The following is a 17,469-nucleotide window of genomic DNA, read 5'->3' on the forward strand; positions in this document are numbered from 1 at the left end:
GCTAAAAAAAAAAAGAAAAGATTTCTGGCTCTCAATCTTAGAGGTCGTCTGGCCAGCTCCCAAATCGCAGCTTTTATTGGGATTACTCAAGGATGCTCCTAATTGCTATTGATTGCAGGGAGCTGTGTTCGATTTCTTGGCCCTCGTCTTGCGAGGAGGTGGAGGAGGCAATTAGTGTTGCACACCAGGTTTCAGAGGTCTGATTAATAGGAGGCGAGTACGTGGGATGATGGAGGGAGAGGGAAAGAGAGGAACAGCTGCACTTTTAACACCTCATTCGACAAACTTTACTCGCTTTGCAAAGGCAGGCAACTTCAGCTCACTCAGTCAACATGCCACTTCTTCAGCTCGTGTGGAATTGCCTTAATTCCGTTCTCGATGCTCCACGGCTCCCCGCTCCCACTGTTATTAAGCTTGCTTAACACTTCATTTGTTTTGCTTGTGTGGGCACCTTATTTATTCTCCTGAATTTGCTGTTGGACTGTAAAAGGTCTGTGAGCCACAATTAGGTCCTTCAGCTTGGTGTGTTGTTGGTATCAATCTACGAGTCCACACGCAGGATGATATTTTTTAATTTATTTTATTTGTTTTGTACTGGGCTCGTTTTGGGGGCGGAGCTGCGTTATAATCACAGGTGAGTTTCTACTGTATGTGGCTTTGTCAATCCAGAGTTCAGCAAGTGACGTCAAATCAACATGGCTGCTTTCTGTTTTCATATGTAAAAAAGTTATTTTTTTTCCTTCTTAAACAACGTGCTTGAAAAGAACCATGAGCTGGGAGATTATGAAATGTTGATTATATACTGCTGCGATTTTAAATTCTAGGTTCTGATTGTGTAGCAGGTTTATATATATATGAACAACACATTCTCGTTTCCATAGTTAACAGCTTCCATGATCAGATGGACTTGAAGGTCGGACGCTTGGAACGATCCAAATCTAATGGTGCGGTAATGGTGACTCAAGTGGTTAAGGCTCTGGGTTGCTGATCGGAAGATCTGGGTTCAAGCCTCAGCACTTCCAAGCTCCACTGTTGGGCAATTGAGCAAGGCCCATACCCCTACCTGCTCTAGGGGCGCTGTATCATAGCTGCCCCTCTGCGCTCTGGCCCCAACATCCTCAGCTGGGATACGCAAAGAAAAGGATTCCTCTGAGCTGTAATGTATGTGTGATGATAATAAAGGCTTCTTTCCCTCAGTTCTTCTTCGTCTTAAAACTTAAACCAGTTCCTCTAGGAGTTCACAAGTTTTTCGTTCTTGGACATTTCATGGAATATTCTGAGGAGTTTGTTTGAATTTCTCAAAATGATTTTCCGCAGATTTGAGCCGAGACATGTCCCCAAAAAAACCCAAACAAACAAAACATAAAAAACAAAAAATGCAAATAAACAAAAGAACCTATAAGATGCATCACAAATTTTGGGGAAAAAAAGACACAAAATCGAGCATTTTCTCTGAAACATTCTTCAAAACAAACAAACAAACAAAACCCTCAAAATCCAGAGGGGAGGGATTATAGGTTTCATTCTTCTTTCATTTCATTTAATCATTGTTATTAATCCTCGTCAGGGCAGTGTTTTCTGTAAGATGTTTATTGAATATTTATGGAAGGTGTCTCCAGTGTCTGTTGTTTTTTTTCCCACCATTTTCTGGACACAAAAGTTTACACTACACAGTCATGTGACTCTTTGTGTTTTTAAATAATATAAATAAGAGAGGGGAAAAGAGTTCCAGAGGAAAAGGCAGTGAGTGTTTATAGCTGCTCATGGCTCCTTTTCCTGGAATTAAAATTCCTGGAATTTTAATCGGGTAAAACCTTCAGGATGTGCAGTCGCAGGAAACGCATCCTCACCTCACTAAAGAGTGACCTTACCTCATCCATACCTCACTAGAGTGTTAATCCTCACCTCACTAATGAGTGCTAATCCTCACCTCACTAATGAGTGTTAATCCTCACCTCACTAAAGAGTGACCTTACCTCATCCATACCTCACTAATGAGTGTTAATCCTCACCTCACTAAAGAGTGACCTTACCTCATCCATACCTCACTAGAGAGTGTTAATCCTCACCTCACTAATGAGTGCTAATCCTCACCTCACTAGAGTGACCTTACCTCATCCATACCTCACTAATGAGTGTTAATCCTCACCTCACTAAAGAGTGACCTTACCTCATCCATACCTCACTAGAGAGTGTTAATCCTCACCTCACTAATGAGTGTTAATCCTCACCTCACTAAAGAGTGACTTTACCTCATCCATACCTCACTAATGAGTGTTAATCCTCACCTCACTAAAGAGTGACTTTACCTCATCCATACCTCACTAATGAGTGTTAATCCTCACCTCACTAAAGAGTGACCTTACCTCATCCATACCTCACTAATGAGTGTTAATCCTCACCTCACTAAAGAGTGTTAATCCTCACCTCACTAAAGAGTGACTACCTCATCCATACCTCACTAATGAGTGTTAATCCTTACCTCACTAAAGAGTGTTAATCCTCACCTCACTAATGAGTGCTAATCCTCACCTCACTAATGAGTGTTAATCCTCACCTCACTAGAGTGTTAATCCTCACCTCACTAAAGAGTGAGTTTACCTCATCCATACCTCACTAATGAGTGCTAATCCTCACCTCACTAAAGAGTGACCTTACCTCATCCATACCTCACTAATGAGTGTTAATCCTCACCTCACTAAAGAGTGACCTTACCTCATCCATACCTCACTAATGAGTGTTAATCCTCACCTCACTCTCAGAAACAACTCCAGAGACTTTCCCTTTTTACTTTTACAGGACTTTCTGTGTTCAGTAATACAGTAGTGTGTATCTGTATCTAGTGTGTGTGTGAGAGAGTGTGAAAGAGTGATTGAGTGTGTGTGTTTTCTGTGTTCAATACTTGTGTCTGGGTGTCTATGAAAGAGTGTGTGTGTGTGTGTGTGTCTGAGTGTATGTGTCTGAGAGTGAGTGTATGTATGTGTCTGTGTGTGTGTGTGTCTGAACGTGTGTCTGAGTGTAAGAGTGAGTGTGAGTGTGTATGTCTGAGTGTGAGTATAGGTCTGTGTGTGTATTTAGCAGAGTTGACAATATTTGCAGTCTGTGGTCAAAGCTGTTACCACCATCTGTGTGTGTGTGTGTCAGCCACCATCAGATGTGAGCTGGGACCTACCCCCCCTTCCCGACCTCCAGCAGCAATAAATCACCACACACACACACATTATTTCTGGTTACCACTTTTTCAGTCTATTTAACAAAATAATTTTTGTCTTCATAAATAATACACATCTTTCCCTCTGTGTTCACCTCAGATACACGCCGCCGCGCTCGGGATATTTACATCTGGACGTCGATGATGGGCCCCTCGGGCTCCGTGGAACGAGAGAGGGAAAATCTTGGTGTTTCAGTGGAATCTGTGGATCAGTGTGGAGTCAGAGCCTATGGTCTGGATTAATAAACAGAATAAACCAGAGATATTGGGAGAGTCTTGCTAGAAGGACGAGAAGCCTCGGTGCCTTGTGTGTAAGAAAAGCTGTGAGTTTAACAGTTTCATATGAATAGATACCATGTCTCAGTTCTCAGGCACAAATTTAAGAACGAAAAAGAACGATTTTCATCTTCATCTTCCTCATCATCATCGTCATCATCGAACTACAGTTAGTTGGTGTCTCGAGAAAAAAGAAAAAGGGCTGCGGTTTATATATATATATATATATATATATATATATATATATATATATATATATATATATATATATATATAATGTATGTGTGTATATATGTATATGTATATGTATATATATAAATATATATATATATATATATATATATATATATATATATATATATATATATATATATATATATATATATAATATAATATAATATAATATAATATAGGACTGGAAACACACACACACAATGTTCACAACAATCTAGACTTTTCTATGGATTCACAAATCCTTCCTCACATAGGGGTCAGGATGCTGCAGCAATAAGGAGTGTTTTTAAAAAAAATAAAAAATTCATTTGGAAAGTCCTTGGCTGCCGTTTCCATGACGATTGTCGAAAAAAAAGAACACTAAAGATGGAGGTTGAGTCTCCGGGCGTTCGCATTTCCCACAGCTGAGGTCAAATATAAGTAAAATGAAGCGTGTTTGTGTGTGTGTGTGTGTGTGTTCCGTGTTCTGAAAGTTCTGTGCCGTTCCATAAAACCACCTCAGTGAACAAAAATCAGACGAAACACACGTGAGCGTCTTCCGAACACGTCATCACGGTAACATCACGCTCACGGCGGCTTACATCAGGTGCTACTTGTTGTGTTTTGTTAGCATCGATACGCGATTTCTGATCGTTTTAAAGCTTTAGGACGCGTCTGATCACCAGGCAGCCAATCAGAAACAACTATTCTACACTCATGCTACGCTAACAAAAGTAGCAAGAATTAGCATGTGACGTAAACCGTCGTCGCATGAGAAAAAAATAAATGTAAAAAAAATACTGTGACAGTTCTTATGCAAATCGTATTTGAAGTACAATTAGCAAAGATTCCAACGCGATACATGGTAATTGTTGTTTAATTACAAAACAAAAAACAAACGAAAACAAAGAAAACCACACAATCAGCAGTGAGCATTTTCCTGGTTGATTTCTAGAATAAAACAATCTTAAACTCTCTTATAACTCATAATAACTAGAGATAAAGATTCATTTAGCATGAAGCTAAAACGTTTCAGCCAATCAGAGGCGAGTATTTCTTGTCATTTGTGCTGCGGAATGTTTGCTAAACCATTTGCTAGCAAAAATTTAGCCTCTGATATAAACCTTATATGTTTATGTAGCATGATGTGGCGCAGTGTGGGCGTGGCCTGTCTGCTGTTTGGTTTCCTGTAGTAGTTATATATAGATAGAGATATATATAAAGGTATATAAAGTGTATTAGATTAAATAAGGAACGTGTTAGATGCTCGGCTTTCCTGCTAGAGTTAATCCCCTTCAGATTTGATTAGCAAAGCGAGCTAACAGAACATATGCAAGGCACCGTAGCGATCTCTGCTACTTTCTCCCTCTACACACATTTTTTGACTGGATAAAATGTTTTTCTTTTTATTTATGGATCAATCAATCAGTCGAACAAACTGCAGGAAGGAAGTGAAGAGCGAACAGAGAGCGGGGAACTGAAGAAAAGTCGGAACTCCAGCATTACAGCATTAGACCAAGGAATCGTTTTCAGGAGCCAATCGCTCAGATTAGAGACGTCATGCCTGATTAGCATAGAAGTGAGGCAAAATCTGACACACACACACACATATATAAGAAATGAAGCACTTGAGGTTGAGCTTTTGTGGTTGAAAAGTATACAATTTTTTATTTTTCTAAGAAAGTGACCGATGGTTTGGCTAGATAAGACTACCTTCTTCCTGGGCTGGGATCATTTAGAGCTCTTTGCAACTGCATTTAAACTGTATTTTGGAAGTTCTAACTCGTGGGCACCATTGAAGTCCATCTGAAATGTCTTCCTCAAAAAACATAATTTCTTTACGACCGAAGAAAGAAAGACATCTTGGATGACCAGGGGGTGAGGAAATGATTTTTAGATTTATGTTCTGAAAGTAAACTTCTCCTTTAACCTTGTCATGACATGGTTATAATGTGTCATTTTTTGGCAAAATTTGCTGCTCTCACAAATCCAAGGACAGTTTTTTTTTGGTGTGATTCTGTGGTCCAGTCAAAAGTTTCCTGACTTTTTTTTACTTAATTTTATTTATTTAATTTATTGTATTTATTGTAATTAATGAACAAATTAATGAATCAATTAATAACTTAATTTATTTAATTTATTGTATTTATTTTGTTTATTTATTTTATTTTATATATTTTTGTTATTTATTCATATTTTTGAGCCAATCACAACTTTATTCGCGAAAGACAAATTGCTTTACAGCAGGAACGTCACAGTTGGCTACTAAAATAATGCAAGTTGTTGTTTTTTAATCAAAAGCACCTCCTAACAGACGATGCACAGTGATTAGCAGACCTTCCGAGAAAACACTCATTAAACTAAAATATTAGTAAAGTGTCTGCAGGTTATTTGACCTTGCAGTTGTTCAAATCTTTCCAAGACACCGTACAGAGAACCGTAAACATCGGACTCGCTTCGTATTTACGTTGACTAATACAGTTTACGTATTTAAGTCGACTCAGATTAGCGAGAGCTTATCGATTCCACCTCACTGATTTAACAGCTATCACTAGAATAGAAAGATTTAGCTTCTTAGCTAAAATAGCTATGTGACTAGTGATAAAACACTTAAAAATTCAAGTATAGAAACAAAAATGTTGCTAATGCCTCAGCAGTAAAATACCACCCCCCACCCTGTCACACTTTTTACTGGAATTTAAATCAGCCTTATGAGGAAATTTTTCTAATAAATTTTCACCCAAATGAGTTCCAATGACACCAAAACTTTCATTGGACATGTAAAGTTTGATCACGACATTGAAGCCTGATGTATCAGATAAACTTACTCGAGAAATAACAGCTCTATTTTGTGAAGAATGACTCAACAGGACTCTTATGCCTGGTATCTAAACCCAGCCGTGGAGCCGCAGACGCTCGGGTTCGAGTTTCTCCAACATGTGTAGTTCCGCTTCAACTTCTTGTGTGCTAGAACACACCGGGTTTCATCAGACCGGGACTGAGACCCGGCTTTCAAGCCTGCACAGAAGAGGGATTATGATCAGAGCTCCAAAAAACTCAGAGCTTTAGAGCCCTTGCACTGATTTTTCAAAAAAAAGGAAAAAAATGAAGCTCGGTGCCTGTTAGAGGAGTGAAGATTAGTTGAGCATCATCAGAGCTTCACCTGAGGATTTGGGCTTTGTGATTAAGCTTCTTGGAATAAAACATGAGCACATGGTGGCTTAAGTCTCCCAATGGCCTGCAATTGGGCAACACTAACTAATCTGGACGAATTATATGATTAATGATAACAATCGAAGCAAAGCAGTCTGCAAAGCTCATCTCTGTGGAAGAGGAGGAGCTACAGCATATAACCACGATATGATAAAGTAAAAACATCTTGATGTATAACTCGGAAGAAATGTTTACAGATGGTATGAAAGAAATGGCACTTATCCAGGACAATGCTCTTGACCCACGAGTCGCTAGCAAGAGAGATTTACATCTCAGGAAAAAGACAAAACAAAAAAAAGCTAGCTAATTGATAACGTAATAATAACGTACTTGTGTGTAGTTTAACAGTTTAAATGACTTCAATAGACTTTAATAGCCTGACGTCCGATTAAAAAAACGGATCAGTATCTAAAAAAAAATAAAATAAAATAAAATAAAATAAAATAAAATAAATTGTACTTGTTCTTGTTCTTCAAAAACTTGGTTCAGTAACTGAATAAAAAATGATCTTGTACTTGTTCATAATCTGAAAAAAAAAAACCTCTGTTCAGTATCTTAAAAAAAATACAAAAATATAAAAAAAAATTGTACTTGCTCTTAGTCTGAATAATAATTAAAAAAAACTCAGTATCTAAAAAAAATCATTATTTTTCTTGTTCTTAGTCTGCAAAAAAAAAAAAAAAAAACTTGGATCAGTATTTTAAATAATTGTTCTTGTTCCTCAATGCATGAAAAAGATGAGAAAAACTTCCTAGATAATCCCATTTCATATTTCTTCCTCTGCTCAGGTCAGAAAGTCATCAACTCCTGACTAACGACTAACCCCGAGCACCGATTTCACACCGAATTGAAATCCTGAATAGAAAACATACTAGAGTCCCACGTATCCCGGCAAAAACGAGGAGATGAAAATACCCAGAAATTTCCCAGCTCTTCTCTGGGGGTCATGCGACTGAATCCATTTTCATCTCATTACCAACCCCAATGGATCGTTTATTACACAGTTCATCCATCAGTGCTGAGGGTCTGAAAGGGTAACTGGGATGATTTCTCGGTGGCTGTGAAATACCTGTGATGAATCGCATGGGCTGAGCGGATGGCATGTTCAAATTAATGATATGTAATTCATCATCCAGGCGAAAGAAGACGGAGATGGTCCTGTAAAATCTGGCGGGAGAAAAATCTATAAGAACGCACATGAACTTATTCTAAATAACAACTAGATATTTAGATGCCAGGTGGTTCAGGGAATCGATACGTGATCTCTCTCAGATGCTATGTGATCTGGTGAGCTAGCCAGATCTCTGGTTCTCCACAGAACATACCGTAAGGTAAGCTTTCCCGCTTCCTAAACAGGTTCCTTTTACCAAACATCTAAAGGAAATAGCTCTCAGTGTGTAAAAAAACTGAGTGGAAGGTTGTGACTTCAAATCTCAGTTCAATCCTCAAGAAAGACAAGGATTTCTCTGGGATCCTGGGTTTAATTGTGAATATAAATAAACATAAATCCACAACGTTGGAGATGAGCGTGTGCTCTAACAAAGACCAATCTACTAACAATGTAAATTTCATTCAGCATTTTGATCTTTGACCCCAATGTCCTTTTCATGTTCCACTCCACAGTGGAGGTTAAAATGAAGCTCATGTCAAAGTAGACACTCAGGACTTTGAGAATTTGTAGTGTTTCAGAAGGATTTCTGTTTTTTAGACTACTAGGAGTGATATATTCATTGAAAAATTCCGATAAACCAAAAACACACACAAATGTTTCTTCAAAGTAAATGTTATCAAACCCATTCATGCTCTCTGAGACGCTCCAAGTGCTTATTCATCTAAAAAGCAGCTCAGATTTTATCTTCAACCAGCAAAATTCTGTGGAAGGTTCTCCAACAGAGGGAAAAACACACGTCTAAAACACACTGAAAGTCAACAGACTCGTTTTAGATCACAGCGTAGACAAGAAAATTGTTCTGGTATTTGCCTTAGTGTCATTGTCTTTAACCCCACTTCATATCTTTCTTGATGTAAATGTTTAGTTACAATGCGTGTTCTTTTATGAAGTAATTATTTGAGAAGAACTTCCTGTAGTCCTGTCTGGTTTTCTTCATCATTCTCTGTTTACATTGAAAATATAAGGATCTTCACGGCTGATTGTTAGCGAGTGCAGTGATTAGCTACAGGGTTTTGTGCTCACATCAATTTTTTAGGATTTTTGTGTAGTGTAGTGTTGTGTAGAAATCTTTTTTGTCAGTCAACCAGAAATAAAAATTACATCCAGATTTAAAAACATTGATTCATTTACATTTCTGGCATTTGGCAGACATACTTATCCATATAGACTTACATTTTTATCTCATTTTATACTATTGAGTGTTAAGGGCCTTGCTCAAGGGCATTTTGGTGAACCTGGGATTCAAATTCACAACCTTCTGATCACCTTAACCACTAAGCTACCACATCTCCACAGGATTGTTGGTGATACATTAAACCAATCACCTGTTGATTACAGAGTGTGTGAGCCTCCTGATTTACTAAAACTCCATAAAAGTCAAAGAATTTCACAAAGAATCGGAGCCTCCTGAGAGCGGCATGTGTGAAATCTTCCAATAATGCAATTCAGCCACCGCGGTACATCTGCTGTCATAGATCTATACTAACTCCTCTTCTTCTTCTTCTTCTTATAGGGTGCCATTACTTTTGTATAATCGACTGGGTCGGTTTATGTCGTATTTTATCTATTTGTTTTGGATTTCTTTTGAACAATAGAAAATATGAAAAGTTGTCGAGCCTGGTGAATTTACCTCAGGAGCGAAACGCACCAACAAACCGACCGGATTTTCTTGTGTAGAATGTCCCAGGTAATATTTATTCATTTATATATTCCTTTCTCTTCAGTAACCAAGGCTGGTGTTTTATTGTGTGTGCTCTGAACGTTGCATGAATGTGTTGAATGTTTGAACTGCCTCAAAATTCCATCAATCAAATCTCCAGTGTGAGCTAATCAGTCACGCTAACTCGCTAATTGTTTAGAATTAAGGTCTGTTGTGAGACACAGCCTTCGCTAGACTAGTGACAGTGGTGTGTGTGTGTGTGCGCGTCTGTGTATGTGTGTGTGTGTTAAGGATGAAACGAAGTGGCTCTGAGGCAATGTGTGTGTGTGTAGATTCCTGCTTTTGTGCCGGCTCTGTACCCGCTGGGCCGCACTGCTGAGAACGTGGACGGCTAATTTATCAGCGAATACGCTCTGATTAAGGGGAATTACCGCAGACGGGCTCGGGCATGCTAATTGCTCATACGAGTTCAAGCTGCTGGTCTCGGAGAACACTTTTCTTCATGTGGTACCGGGGGAAGCCAAACAGGGACGTTTCAAACGGAAGGGAACGAATGCTGCCATCTTTTCTGTGAAGGTTTACGACGTTTAAAGCGTCTTCTCGGTTTAATTCTGCCTTTGTGCCACAGCCGCATGACATCCCAGCATGGAGTCGGGCATAAAGGTACTGCAGAGATTTATTTCCTCTCTGGGATTTTTTTTGGCCAGTGTTGACTTAATAGGCTTAATTCCAATTACTGAACCCGTGCAGAAGACGAGCAGCTAAGCCTCATTTCACCAGCTGTGTATTTTTTTTTATCTTAATACCTTCTTTGAATAAAACAGCTTCAATCTTCTAAGCTGAATGATGAATCCAGAGACCGATGGTTCGATACAGAGATCTTAAAGACCAAAGGAGTCAAACCTACAGCCTGATAACAGACAATATTAAAATCTGTCATGTGATTAGAAGAAGATTCTAGAAGGAGATTCCCAGTATGGAGGTTCAAACACAATAATATTCTCAGTGGTTCTGTCCACTTTCCACTAATTAGCTGGATTAATTGTTAGCCTCACTGAGAGTTTATGCTGAACATGCCTCTGATATTATTAACCTAAAGCGTTCCCGGCTCTGACCGATGCCCACTAAACTCCAGATAAAGTAACGTTCACGGACAGCTGATCGCTAAATGTCCTAGCAAAAACACACCTCGTCAAACGAATCCTCAGAATACTTATTCTGAATTAAAAATCGTCTCCAAGCCCGAAAGAAATCCCCAGACAAAATTCCGGTACTTCACAGAGTGTTTGGAAATGTTCAGACTTCCTAAATACGTTCCCCTTTCAGGAAGAGAAAACAAACTTCAGAGATATTTGTTGTGTAAACAGTCGGAAGGTTGTGACTTTGAATCCCTCACCTATCTGAAGAAATGCTTCAGCATTCCACTAAGGAGGTAACTGTGCTAATATGTGGAGGAACGTGTGCTAATGACATAGGTTTTTCATTATCATGCCAGCATTTTGACATATAATCCCAACTATGTTTATTTTAGTCCTAGGTTCTAACAGTGAAAAATATGGAAAGGATCAAATACTTATGCAAAACCCATTATAACGGCATAGCTGGATCTTTAGGAATAAGGAAATAAAGAATTTGAGAGAAAACTGATTATAGTCTCATCCACAAAGATCTGGAGTAGCTGCCGGTTTTCATTCCATATCAAAAGTTTAATCATAACAACCTCTTCAAGTGATTACCAGGTGCATCCACTGGAAAGAAAATATCCACTAAACAGCACTCTGTTTCCTTTCTTCTTCCTCTGACAGGGTTTCAGCCTTATGATATTCTCAGAGCTCTTTTTCGATCACGCTTGGGTTCGAGAGTCTGAGAGAAATCTGTGAGGAAAAGAGTTGACTGAATCGCAAGAGAGAGTTTGAGAGAACTCGGTAAGGAAATGATTCGACTTACAAGAGTCAGAGAACTTGGTAAGAAAGTGATTTGACTCTGAATTGACACAAGAGAGTCTGAGAGAAGTCAGTACGTAAGTGAGTCGACTCTGAGTGGACTGAAGAGAGTCTCAGAGAACTTGGTAAGGGAATGTGTCGACTCAGAATTGACTTGAAAAAGTCTGAGAGAACTTAGTAAGGAAGTGATTTGACTCTGAATCAACACTAGAGAGTCTGAGAGAAATCGGTAAGGAAATGATTCGACTCACGAGAATCTGAGAGAACTTGGTAAGAATGTGAGTCGACTTTCAATCGACTCAAGAGAGTTTGAGAGAACTCAGTAAGAAAGTGATTTGAATCTGAATCGACACTAGAGAGTCTGAGGGAACTTGGTAAGGAAGTGAGTCAACTCAAGACAGTCTGAGAGAATTCGATAAAGAAGTGATTTGACTGAATTAACTTGAGAGAGAGAGTTTGAGACCTTGGTAAGGAAGTGAATCAACTCTGAATCGACTTGAGAGAGTCTGAGAGAGCTCAGTATAGAAGTGAGTCAACTGTGAATCGACTTGAGAGAGTCTGAGAGAGCTCAGTATAGAAGTGAGTCAACTGTGAATCGACTTGAGAGAGTCTGAGAGAACTCGGTAAGGAAATGAGTCGACTCTGAATTGATTTGAGATAGTCTGAGTGAACTCAGTCAGTAAGTGAGTTGACTCTGAATCGACTCAAGAAAGAGTAAGTGAAGTCAGTAAGAAAATTAGTTGATTCTGAATCTACTTGTGATTGTCTGAGAGAACTCGGTAAGGAAGTGTTTCAACTATGAATCGACTCTATTTAAGAAAGTGAATCAAACACATGTTGTGTAAAGCCACAAAACACAAACTGAGCTGAAGGACTGAGCTGCAGAAATGATGTGTTCTGGAGATTTAGCATAAAACAAACTAAACTGAACAAACCTAAAGAGAAAACAAAATGTATATAAAATGCCAGTTATTGGTAATATGATCAAATTCTTTATTTAGCATCTTCTTGGTTGTTTTTAGTGATTCTTGTATGCACTTGGTAAAAAAAATGTGTTTACCTTGATGTATTTCTGACCTGCGAAACTTACAAGAAGATTTTCAACACCTCTCAGGTGTGCAGTGTGAAGCGTAACCAAGCTAAACATAGAAAACAAACCGAAAGTGACAATTCAGCTCTGAATCGAAATCAACAAATGGACCATTAAATGTGAACGCAATGTTAAACCCTGATTTATTTGCATTTGTGGCATGTAGCATGTAACTCAATCGAGTCTATAGTTACACTCCTCTTTCTATGGATGTCTGCTAAGTACTAGCATGTGCTAATCTAATAATGATCACTATTTAGCAACATGGCAACAATGCGACAGCCGACACTTTGCTCCGTTTTATGTAAATGAGTTATGAGGCAAAAGTGATAGATTGGCTCGTGAACTTTCTTCAGTTCCCTCACACTCAGTTCCCATCAACACTAGTGCGTTTGTTCAAACCAGATTATCCTCACACTGTCGGTTACTGTTATAGGCATTAATACTATAATGATACTTCAACACTTATGAGGAAAAATAATAATTTGATGAGAGACAAGGAGAACTTTGTAATCTTCCAATTAAATGCTCTCCAGGTCCCTATGTAGGTATAAGTCCCATCCCTGGGGGAGTGTCTTGCTTTACAGTAGCAGCTGTAGCATTATCAAGTCAGATAGAATTTGTCTGACAGACTCGCTAATCTCTTTTCTGTACTCCGCTAGCTAAGCTAATCCACCCTGCTCTCAGGTTCGTTTCGATCGGACGGAAGCGTAGCGCATCTTAAACGTTAGTGGCTGCTCGCGTAAACATTGTTGCGTGCGAAATCAGTTTGCGAGCGAGAATTTGCGAGTTGAGACACATAGCTCGACTCGTCTAGCATATGTAGCACCTAGCGTATACGCTGCAGATCAAACCAACCAATGAAATGAATGTTATTTAATATAGCGGCTGGATTCTTAGCTGTTCTTTTTGTCTTGTGTTACTTCCGGTACATAAACATTTTAGAGAGATTATCAATTTTGAAATAAACTCTTTAAAATAATTTCTGACGCTTTTATGTTTGTTAACATCTGAGCTGATTAAAACCTCTGTGTATTTTCCCCCCTCAATATTAATATCCCATAATAATATCAATATTGTGATATATACATACAGTATATATATATATATATCAAGTCACAATACACCAAATATTCTGACTGTCATAATATAACTTGTGTTTATTTATTTATTTATTTTTAAATCTCCTGATCTGATAGCAGATAGCTGTCTGTTGTTTGCTGTAAAAATATATCAGTCATTTCAGGTATCTTTCTACGTGATCAATAAAAGCAAAATTGAATAATAAAAAAAATCCAGCTTGTTAGCAAGAAGCAAGAAGTCTTAACAAGAACAAATAAAAACAACCTAATTTTAAATTTGTGACATATCACCCAACCCTAAGCCCCGCCCTCCAAATGTTCTCTGCCAGTCAAATTTCTCACCTGAAATTTGGCACAGTCGTTATTGGTGTCTTTATCAATATTTTTGTTCATAATAATAATGATAATTATAATACAAATCGATACAATCATAAGGTGCGTAATTGAAGAGACGTAGCTCTGAACTCGTCCACAGCGCCTCCGCCTCCGCCTCCACCTCCATCTCAGCAATGAATCTGAGACGTTTAGCGCTAAATCTCATCAGCAGCTCTTCACACGAGCCTGGCTTATTTGTAATGAATGAAAATAAAGACAAAATAACAAACAGCAGAACATCAGAGCGGCGCTCCAGATCGTATTTGGTGAAGAAAGTGGTGGTGTGTCCGAGCCGGACAGTACCACGGTCAAGCTAAAGCCTGCTTTTAACTGTGCGATTTCAGCAGCCTTTTAAACGCCTTAAGTTTCTCACACACTGATCAGGCATAACATTATGACCAGTGCCAGGTGAAGTGAATAAGACTGATGATCTCCTCATCATGACACCTGTTAGTGGGTGGGATATATTAGGCAGCAAGTCAACATTTTGTCCTCAAAGTTGATGTTAGAAGCAGGAAAAATGGACAAGCGTAAGAATTTGAGTTTGATGAAGGGCCAAATTGTGATGGCTAGACCACTGGATCAGAGCACCTTAAAAAAACTGCAGCTTTTGTGGAGTCTTCCTGGTCTGCAGTGGTCAGTATCTATCAAAAGTGGTCCAAGGAAGGAACAGTGGTGAACCGGAGACAGGGTCATGGGCGGTCAAGGCTCACTGATGCACGTGGGGAGTGAAGGCTGGCCCGTGTGATCCGATCCAACAGACGAGCTACTGTTGCTCAAACTGCTGAAGAGACTAATGCTGGTTCTGATAGAAAGGGGTCAGAATACACAGTGCAGGACGGGTCAGGGCTGTTTTGGGAGCAAAAAGGAGACCAACACAATATTAGGCAGGTGGTCATAATGTTTTGCCTGATCAGTATATAATAAAAACATATAATGACAAATTATGAAGTACATCCTGTTCAACAGTCTAGAGAATTTTATATAGAGCGCTGCAGGAAGGAATCCTAAAACCCGGAAATGACTCTCTCTCACGTTCGTCATTCTCAAATCTGCGTGGGTTTTTGGTTTAATGGGCCATTTAATTTAATTTCATGTAATGGGGCTGTGGTGGCTCAAGTGGTTAAGGTTCTGGCTTGTTGATCAGAAAGTCAGGGTTCAAGCCTTAGCATTGCCAAACTGCCACTTAACCCTCTCTGCTCCAGGGGACTGTATCATAACTGCCCCTGTGCTCTGACCCCATCTTCCTCAGCTGGGATGTGTGAAGTAAAGACTTCCACTGTGCTGTAATGTATGTGTGGTGTTAATAATAATAAAGGCTTCTTTTAAAGCCTGGAAACAACTTTTAGGTGTTATTTGAATCTATGAGATAAAGTCTATGAGATATCAGTAAAACTCCACAGATCGTGAAAAAGGCTTTGAAAAAGACGTGAATGAGTGTCTAAATGTTGCTACAATCGAACAGGAAGCACGATTATCTTGAACAAAATGTTTAAATATCATCGATTTTTGTTTAGTCACAGGGCGACAATCCAAATAAGGACAATAAACCAATCCTGCTGTTTGATTATCGAGGAAAATCAGCGTGACGCTCACTTCCAGGTTGTTCTACACAAACACGTCGTTCCTGCAGCTCTTCTATATGATGGCCTGTGAGTCGGGCGTCGTCCTGATCTGCTCTCTGATTGGTTGATTATAGATGTGTGTTGTAGCAGAGATGACACTCAGATTTTAAACTAAATGAATTCCAAAAAGGTGCTAAATTTGACTCTTTTTTTTTTTAACAGTAGAATCGCACATGTACATCTGGCTTCAAGGTTCGAACCCGTTCACCAAACACACCAAACTAACTGCGTTGAGTAAATAAATATCATGAAATATATAAACTCTGGATTTGAGCAGCATACGTGAGAAATAAACCTACAATGAAGCCATTAGAAACCAACGAACGAATGAAGGAATGAAGGAACAATCACAGCGTCTTTTGAAGTTTCGGTAACGGTGACACCTCCGAGGTGTGAAGTGTATCAGTGATCAGTGTGTGTGTGTCTCTCAGCAGCCTCACTGCAGCCGGATTGTGCTCGTGCCGGTCACTTCCTCCCTCCGTGTCCTCCAGGTGGGCGGTCCCTGTGTCTGGGCGCTGCTGTCAATCATGTTTCTATCCCTCGCTTTTTTCTCGTGAGAGTTTTTATGAAGTCTGGCCGTTGAGACACTCGCGCCTCAGACACTGCGCCGGCTTCCACCAGTCCCCACTGTGGCAGCGGCAGATGGTGCAGTCGTCCACCTTCACTTCAATACCGGCCGGGATGATCGTCGTTCCGGCGTAGCAGTTTGGACCTGATGGAGAGAGAGAGAGAAGTGAGAGGGTGAAAGAGAGAGAGAGCAAGAGAGAGCGAGAGAGAGAGAGAGAGAGAGAGATAAGAAGAGAAAGACAGACAAACAGAAAAAAAGAAAAGAGGGAGAGTGAAAGAAAGAAAGAAAGAAAGAAAGAAAGAAAGAAAGAAAGAAAGAAAGAAAGAAAGAAAGAAAGAAAGAAAGAAAGAAAGAATGTCATAGAGAGAGAAAGAAAGAGACAGACGGACAGACAGGGAGAAAAGCGGGACAGTGAAAGAGAAAAAAGAGAGAAAAAGAGAGAGGCAGACAGAGAGAGAGAGAGAGAGAGAGAGACAGTAATGAGACAGAGCTCTCAGGAGGATGTTTTTTTTTCTTTTTGGACGAGATGGCGTAGTTGCTGGAGACCCAGGAGACGTTTGAAGTCGGAACAGACGCACAGATCCATTTCACGGCCACGCACTGATGGGCTTGTTTTTCCTCTCTCTGTTGAGTTCTCTCTCTCTCTCTCTCTCTCTCTGTACATTTTCTACACAAATGCTATGCCTTCTAATGTGCTACAAACTCAACACTTTGCCTCACGCTCTCTCAGTCCAGTAAACTCCAGTCCACCTCACACACATCCACCAATAACTGAGCTTATGCTTGGCTGAATTCTGCAATCTGATTGGTCAGAAGGTGTTGATTAATGTTCTGTATCAGCAGCTCTGACAGTGATGCAGCTCTGAATCTTAGGTTTATATGGATGCTCTGTTCTAATAACTTATCGTTTCTATAGTAACAAGTTACTGGATGCTCCATGTAAACAGATTCAATGGGCTTTTCTTTAACACTGATCTTAACCCTCATCATTCTAACCCCCATGTAGAAGCAGGGTTATGAAGCAGGGTTATGAAGCAGGGCT

At 39.5% G+C, this 17,469-nt stretch overlaps 1 protein-coding gene across 1 annotated transcript in view; it reads right to left on the reverse strand.

Annotated features, from left to right (window-relative positions):
• Positions 1-7,509: 7,509 nt before the first annotated feature.
• The window catches only part of vwc2l (von Willebrand factor C domain containing 2 like), a 64,529-nt gene continuing 54,569 nt past the window's right edge, over positions 7,510-17,469 (reverse strand). The window contains exon 4 of the mRNA XM_058391253.1: positions 7,510-16,571. Within this exon, the coding sequence (XP_058247236.1) occupies positions 16,423-16,571 (149 nt within the window). The 3' untranslated portion in view covers positions 7,510-16,422. The remainder of the gene's footprint in view (positions 16,572-17,469) is intronic.

The sequence above is a fragment of the Hemibagrus wyckioides genome, linkage group LG06, assembly GCF_019097595.1.
Source record: "Hemibagrus wyckioides isolate EC202008001 linkage group LG06, SWU_Hwy_1.0, whole genome shotgun sequence".
In the NCBI taxonomy this organism is placed as follows: domain Eukaryota; kingdom Metazoa; phylum Chordata; class Actinopteri; order Siluriformes; family Bagridae; genus Hemibagrus; species Hemibagrus wyckioides.